This window comes from Parambassis ranga, chromosome 21 (assembly GCF_900634625.1).
Source record: "Parambassis ranga chromosome 21, fParRan2.1, whole genome shotgun sequence".
Classification (NCBI taxonomy): domain Eukaryota; kingdom Metazoa; phylum Chordata; class Actinopteri; family Ambassidae; genus Parambassis; species Parambassis ranga.
Genome location: NC_041041.1, coordinates 22,648,258 through 22,656,690, shown reverse-complemented (window position 1 = coordinate 22,656,690; position 8,433 = coordinate 22,648,258). Strand labels below are relative to the sequence as shown.

The window sequence follows — 8,433 nt, the reverse complement described above, 5'->3', positions numbered from 1 at the left end:
TGCCCATGCCTGTGATTGGGTTGGTGGGTTCAGCATTGATGCAAATTGTATTGGGGTATTCTTCATTAGTCCAGTCATCTGCCTGCTCAACTGTACCTCTGTTATATCAAAATCGCTCTTCAGGCATTTCAAGTGGCTCTGTTTCTCCCTAGTCCTCACTTTCTGTTGTGCTCTGACTAGTTGTATCAGCTAGACTGTGTTATTGTTGCTATTGGAGCATTTGTTGAAGCCTATGCGGTAAATGCAAAGTTTGTGTTTTTTTTTTAAATTTCTTTGATTTAGCAGCACCTACCCCTGGGTTTGAGCAGTTTGCTGTGTTTTGTTAGCTTTTCCCATAAAAAGAAATAAAGCTGTTATTAACCAACACCATCTCTTTTAATGGTGCTTCAATCTAAGTCATAGTATGTTTGAATGTGTGACTAAAGAATAGAATACAAATACTTTATTCATCCCAAGCTGGAAAATTTTGCTGTTGCAGCAGCAAAACTCCAGCAAGTTATCTTTAGAGACCGAATGAATAATAAGTATAAGTATATCTACCTGAACCATTAATATAATAACAATGTACTAATTTTTTGATGTACTTGATGTACATTAGCATTTGCTGTGTCTCAACAAATGGCTGTTTACATCAGGTAATAAATTGGTTTGTAATTTATTAACATGTTTTGCATTAGGGAAAAAGGAACAGAGGTGAACAAAAAATTGTGTTCACAAGAAAGTTCCAAGTCCATGTCCTCTATGAGGATGAGAAAGAGTTATGGGCACATGCAATATTCGATTCACTTCCATTAATTTTGATTTATATGGCACTTTTTACAAACAGAATTGTCTCAAGGTGCTTTACAGAGACCCAGAACCTGAACCCCCTTAAGAGGTTCTCTGGCCCCCTCAGTGATGACATATTTATCCACATGTTCTCGCACTATTGCTGGCTGTCATGGTGGTGTCCTTTATAGACAACTGGGAAACTTTCTGGGGAAAACCTTGTCTTATTAGGAGAGACGGCATTCATCCCTCCTGGGGTGGTGCAGGTCCCAGGGCTAAGGCCAGGAGGCAGAGTCGCTGTCCTACACACCTGTTGCTTCTGGAGGATTGCTGCCCTCCGTTAAAAACGCATAGTGTATCGTCCACCTGATGCTGCTTATTCAGCAGCAGGTGAGAGTTCCTGCTCAAGTTTTCGTATCACAGTTTAGGACAGCAATCCCACCATTACTCCCTACAGTCCCATAATAAGTACTAAAGGAAGTACCAGCTTAAATATTACTCCTGCAGTAATTGACTGTATCATCAACAACACTGCAACAACACATTACACTCAGGTTTAGACAGCATTGTTCCACTGAAGAAGAAAACTATAAATCAGACATGGCTAGCTCAAACTCAAATATCTGATCATTGAAATGGACAACACGAAGGATGAAGAGGAAGTGGCAGTCCTCTAAATCAGATGAATCCCAGAGGGCCAGGATAGACAGCTTACTGATGTATAAGAAGGCCCTTTGCGTACAAAGGTTACTCAAAGTCCAGAAGGACACCTACAAAAGGAAAAGTGGAGCAGAGCAACTGCAGCTGAACAGCACAAGAGAGGTGTGGGATGGCATGAAGACCATGACAGGATGCAGCTCCAAGAGAGAGAACACTATAGAGGGGGATGTGGAGAGGGCCAACCACTTAAACAATTTCTTCAACAGGTTTGACTGCCCTGACCCGCTGCCACCCATGCACCTCCCCTGACACATGCTGTTGAATGTGTAGAAACCATTCCCTTATCCCACGAATCAACCCTCTAGGGAGGGTGACACCCACCCACAAACTTTCACAGCAGCTTAGGTGAGGGGAGAGCTGAGGAGACTATGTACCAGCAAAGCAGCCGGGCTGGACGATGTGTGTCCTAGGCTACTCAAGGCCTGTGCTCTGGAGCTGGGTGACCCCCTACAGCACATCTATAATCTGAGCATGCGACTAGGGAGGGTCCTAGTGCAGTGGAAAACATCCTGCATTGCCCCTGCTCCAAAGAAACCGCACCCCAAGGAGCTGAATGACTTAAGGCCTTTCGCCCTAACATCACATGTCATGAAGACTATGAACCAACTGCTGCTACACCACCTCAAACCACAAGTCCAACATGCACTCAATCCACTGCAGTTTGCCAGGAGAAAGTGGGTGTGGATGATGCCGGGCACTCTCGCACCTGGACAGGGGCAGTAGTGCTGTGAGGATTATGTTCTTTAAATTCTCCAGCGCCTTCAACATCATCAGGGCCCCAGCTACTGAGTGACAAGCTGGAAACGATGAGTGTGGATCTGCACCTGGTGTTGTTTGAACTGATCTTAGGCCCCGTTCACACTGGAGAAAGTCAATCCAGCTAGAGTAGGATTGTATCTGGATAGCCTTCAAGCTGGATACGTTCAGACCTACTTTCAAATTTGGCTATCACACGCGTGTCCACACTCAATTCAGCTTATTCTGACTTGTTTCTGATTCTGATTCTGATTCTGATTTGCGGTTCTCCAAACTGCTAGGCGGCGCCTCGTAATATACAGAGTCTCTTCAGGCCACGGTAGGACTGCATGCATCGTGCATTTTTTTTGTTCCGTGTCCCTCGTTTTTTTTTTTTCAGTTTAAAAAGCAGTTTATTTCTGGGAGGCGGAGTAAATGAGTGTGGTGGACAGCTTCGTGGAGTGGTGCGGACAAAACCACCTGCAGCTGAATGTCACAAAGACAAAAGAGCTGGTGGTGGACTTCAGGAAGCCCCAGACACTCCCAGACCCGGTCAGCATCAAAGGTACCAACGTGGACATTGTGGACAGCTACAAATACCTGGGTGTCCACATTGACTGCAAACTGGACTGGTCCACAAACGCAGAGACAATATACAAAAAGGGACAGGGTCGCCTGTATCTCCTAAGGAGACTCAGGTCCTTCAACGTCTGCCAGACCATGCTGCAGATGTTTTACTCGGTGTTTGACTCGGTGGTCTCCAGCGTCATCTTCTACGCTGTAGTGTGCTGGGGCAGCAGAATGAAGACGGCCGACACCAACAGACTCAACAAGCTCATTAGGAAGGCTGGCTCGGTACTGGGAGTGAAGCTGGAGTCTGTGGTGGAGGTTACGGAGAGGAGGATACTGAGGAAACTGCTCAGTATTCACGTCTCACCCCCTGCATGACACACTGCTGTCCTACATTCAGGACAGCACTACCACTGGTCTATATTTATGTTTGCTTAGCACCTTATATTTCCATATTTGTATCCATGTATCATATATTGTGCTCATACTGCGTACTGTACTCTTATTTGGATTATAGTGACACTTATACTCTTATACTCTGTACTTAACTGCATTTAATGTAACTTGATACCTCTGGCACAAGAATTTCCTTCAGGATTAATAAAGTCTTATCTTATCTTATCTTATCTTATCTTATCTTATCTTATCTTATCTTATCTTATCTTATCTTATCTTATCTTATCTTATCTTATCTTATCTTATCTTATCTTATCTTATCCCTTTGGAGCCCTGTCAAAAATAAACTTGGGGCAAAGCTGTCATAGGTTGACAGCTGTATGGAGTCAGCTGTGTTGACTCCATTTAATGTCATTCAAGAACTATTCAGCATACAGCTTTTGTATGCGACCCGGACACTCTCCCTGTGAACCGGATTCACTAGCTGCGTTCAGACCTGAGCCACATTTGAGCCAATCCGGCTTGATCCACCTTCGAGAGGTAGATTGAAATCAAGCTGGATATATCCAGATTCATGTTGTTCAAACTCAGAAAAAAACTATCCGGATATATCAAGATACGGCCCGAATCCCGCTCTAGCCGGATTGATTTTCCCAGTGTGAACAGTCTCACTTGTCACCCAGCACCTGTTTGCCTTAGGAGACCCTGCTATGGGATTTTTTTTTTCATTTATAATCAATGCCAGTGAATGGTTGTGAAGAATAAAAACTCTAGTGAGAACTTGCAACCTGTTCCAAGCCTTACCAGCCTTCTCAACCACTTGTTTACCATCGATCTCTGTGAATTACCATAGCGTGTGTTTTGGATAACTCTTCTGCGTCGTCTATTGTATTTTTGATAAGCCTTTGACTTTGGACCGCTTTTCGACCTGCTTTTGCTCAACCCTTTTGTGCCTTCGTTTGCTGCCTGTCTACCTGTGTTCTGACAGACGTAAGTAATAGACTGTGTTTTTGCCAACAACTTTGCCTGCTGTCCTGCACCTGTGTCCGCCATCTTAGATCAGAGCCTGACATTGTCTATATGTTGCTATCTTTACAACCTTATAATAAAATCCAGCTGTTCAATCAGGGATTAGAATAGCTGGATTTTCACTCCCAGGCAAATACATACATCCAGGGCTGCATTTTTTGAAGGACGCATTTAATGACCAATTTATTACACAGTGGCTCACCAAGGCTACATATCTCTGGATTCATTGAGGAGCAGTGAAAATTTGATTCTTTTTACAACACAGCTGACTCCACAAACTTAAATAATCGCGGACACTGACACAATCGCTGGTTATATTGGCTGACAAGACCAGCTAGTCTTACAAAAAAGTTATAAAAATCTAGTGAGGTTGTGGTATAGGGATATATGCAACCAGGTCTTTACGAGACATGGAGTAGGTCTGGGACATGTTCCTGACAAGTTTTTAAATCTGTTCACTCTGTGTCCTTCACTTTTTGAAGTATGTTCTGCCACATTCTTTGAAACCATTAATGCAGTCTTAATGTCATTCAAGAACTATTCAGTTACCTTAAACACCACAAACTGAGCAGAGTGCCCATGTCTCACAGTGTGGTGAGCAGTGAGCACCAAAGGGGAGGATGCAGTAAGTAATCTCTACAAACAATGTACATTGTACATAAACATTTTCTTCTATACTCAGCAAAGCTTCTTCAGAGTTTCTTCACTTGCACCTGGTATTTAGGAGAACGTTTTGGTGCCACCACATTGGTTGCTTTTGTTTTGTGGTTGCTTTTTTAAAGATGTTGCATAATGCTCTTTTTTCCTCATCTTCATCTTTTCAACTAACTACAAGAAGTTAAATTTCTGTCATGGGACCAATTCATTTAAATAATCAAGTGTTCAGTGTACACACAAGGTGTGGACTTTTAGACATGACTCTGGCACGCTTTGTCTGGTTGGTTGAAGATTAGTCATCTGAATCAAAGCAGGGATGACGTCAGAGAGAACAGGGCGCCGCTTTATGACTGTGTTGTGTGTGGCTTTCAGATGACAGTCGCTAGCTCTCCTTTAAGGAAGTAGAAAATATGGCGTTTAGCTGAAGCAAAATTCAACATAAAACCATTGACTTTACGTCCAAGGTAAGCTCATTTAACAGGAACAAAGCGTATGTGGCAAAATCTGTCCGGGAAGGAAGACCGGGTGACGGTTAAACATCTGCCGCAGCCGCGACGTGGTTCAGCTTGCTGTCGTTAATATGAATAGGAAACGCATTTAGCCTGTCTGGTGTTTGTGAGAACAGGGAAAACGAAACGTTCAAGGTTCACCTGTCAATGTCCTACTGATAATCAACACTTTGTTTAATGTGTGAAATACATGAGTGGAAGACGTCGCTGAATTGTCTGGATTGTCCACACAGTTGCGTCGTATATGGATACTGTCCACGTCAAGTGTCAGATGCTTAACTCTGCCTCTGCAAACATAGACTCATCCAACACACACACACACACTTTCCACCCCGTAAGCCCATGCAACACTGATACAGGAAGTGAGTGCTCTGTAACCTTGTTACCTTGTTGAGTCGGCTGTAGTCCTGTGTCTGGAACGACTGGGACATCGACGTTACTTTAAGCTTTAACTTTGACTCTTGGTCGCATTTTAAATATAAATATTGTGAATAAAACGGTTGACACTACATTTTATCTAACGAAATCACACACCCTTAGATTTCACAGCGCTGCTGTTGTTACTTCTTTACCCTTTTGTGCCTCCTCAAACTTCTTTGTACATTTCTTTCAACTGGTGTTTTTCATTTTCTGATCGTGTTTGCTGAGTTACAGCTGGTGGCATGGATTTTTTTTTTTTTTTTTTTAGAAATCACTTAAACAACTTCCACTACCAAATATTAACAAACCAATATTAACCACTTTCAGGATTCTAACCCTTTAAATGCCAGTTTGTTTACTTTTATTTTATTTTATTTTATTATTTATCACAAAACAACACAGAAACATAATTATTTTTCATATAATCAATAGCAGGTGTCCCAAGCCAGAAGGGGACCCCCAAGGGTTGACCAGCGATCAAACTAATACTCTGTTTAGATGCTGCATCATTGCATGTTTGTATGTGTATGTTGGAGGGTAAATAATCGGAGGAGTGACAGCGCTTAGTGTTAATACAAGATTTTGAACAATGCTCACATTTTTTGGGTTATGTCAACAAAGGGCACAGACAAAACTTCTCTTTGGCTAGATTAGTTCTTACTGTGTTTGTTCTTTCTTCTTCTGTCTCTCACTGCCTGCATTTAATCCCCTATCTCTTCATTGTTTCAGACTCCTGACTTTTCCATCCTGCTACACTGATATTGTGTCATCAGCCAGGGTCCCCTTGATGCCAGATCCCCAGCAGTCTCTGCAGAGATGGTGATGAGCTGAGACAACACCACTCTGCATGTACCACATGAGCATCTTCGGTGTGGCATTTGTAATGTTGAGCACACATCAGTTGCCCCTTACTGAGATCATTTATTTCTGCATGCAAACATGGCGCCTGTTCCTCCAGGGATCCGACTGCTGGTGTCATTTGACAGGGATCAATGGTGAGTTCGACTCTTCGGGCTGTGTGTTTGATTGTGTCTGCACATTAGGGTTGGGCGGTATTAAGATATACCTGCAGGGCATACAAGTAGCCACGGTATCATATAGAAGATAAGGATCAAATATTAAACATAATTTATTTGATGCCTTGTGTGGTTCAATTCTCAGTTTTACTTCAATAGTATAATATATTTTACTTTTGGAGACGTGTGATAAAGTTTATGAACGTGTATGACGTGACAGCACGGAGGAGAAAGAGAGAGAGAGTCACACCTCTGAAGAACACTGCTGCGCTTTAAAGGACGAGCCAGAGCTGAGATGGTATTTAGTTTCTGAATGGTGTAGTTTGGTGCCACCGTCTGAGCCTACATTTACAATTTTAATTGTTTCATTAGAAAAACCAGACAAATGTTTTTATTACAATTTATGGAGCTTAAACTGATAAATGATATGCAGGAAATATAAGAATGATATCAAAGCTTATCAATTAGAATCTTTTTATTGAAAAGTATAGGCTGTATATAGTGCCATCAATTAACTCCCATGCGTAACTTCTAACATAAATAGCTATTGCACAACGCTGCACTCCTAACATTATAAAATTACAAAAATAAACAGAAATGCATCGGGACTGATTCATACCATTTTATAACGTGGCGTGCTGCCAGCATGAAATTTTTAAAAAGTCAGTTCGCTTTATGCGTTTTTAAAGAGCCTTAATAATAACTAAATCACTTGAAAAAAATCACTTGACATGTTTCAGGCAGTTTACAATGCATTTTACCTGTAGTACATTGTAGGCTACAGCAGCTGAATTAAGGTAGGCAGCCAGATTTTGAAAGTAAACACACCTTTTCTCTCGAGTTCACCACGAAGCCACGCCTCCCAACCAGTCTGTGAATTCGGCCATCATGCACGTACCTCTCTGGTGTGCGACTCCTGACATGCGCATGATCAGACCTGGCATTAGAGTACGAACCCACAAGTGAGCAAATACAGTCCTTTTGGTGATCTGTTTCCAGCATTTATATCATTAGCCTGCTTCAAATACCTTTTGAGATAAACTGAACTATTTCCATAAAAATATATATACATCTAATTATGAGCAATTGATTAGGTTTAAAAAATCATTGCCACTTCTTTTCCAGAAAAATGTATGATGTGAGTGGTAACTTTGGTGTTGGCATGTACTGTATTTTCTACCTGGTGGAAAAAACATTTCTTGACCTAGCATCTGTATGTTAGGCAGAACATCAATACTAGTAATGACCTTAATGTACCACTGAACTGTCAGATAGATAGATCGATATACTGTACAGTGACTATACTTCATCAATCCCAAACTGGGAGATTTTGTTTTGTCGCAGTGGCAATGTACAGGCACTCAGCAAACTATACATAAATCTATAAAGCATCCATTCACTTTAATTCAATTTTATTTATATAGCACCTTTTATAGTCAACATTGTTTCTAGGTGCTTTAGAGAAACCCAAAGTCTGAACCCCCTAGCAAGCAGACAGTGGCAAGAAAAACTACCTTTCAACAGGAAAAAACCTTGAACAAGACCCAACTCACAAGGGAGAACATTCCTGCTATAAGTCAGCCGAGTGAAGAAGGAGAAGAAGAGGTAGACAG

General features: G+C 41.8%; 1 protein-coding gene across 3 annotated transcripts in view; it reads left to right on the top strand.

Annotated features, from left to right (window-relative positions):
• Positions 1-5,201: 5,201 nt before the first annotated feature.
• Positions 5,202-8,433, top strand: part of slc37a1 (solute carrier family 37 member 1) — a 34,334-nt gene continuing 31,102 nt past the window's right edge. For all 3 annotated transcript variants that reach the window (XR_003669335.1, XM_028393454.1, XM_028393455.1), the window contains exons 1-2: positions 5,202-5,339; positions 6,534-6,799. Coding sequence is in view for 2 of the 3 variants with exons in the window: in XM_028393454.1 (XP_028249255.1) it covers positions 6,744-6,799 (56 nt within the window). In the remaining variant the exon portion in view is untranslated. The remainder of the gene's footprint in view (positions 5,340-6,533; positions 6,800-8,433) is intronic.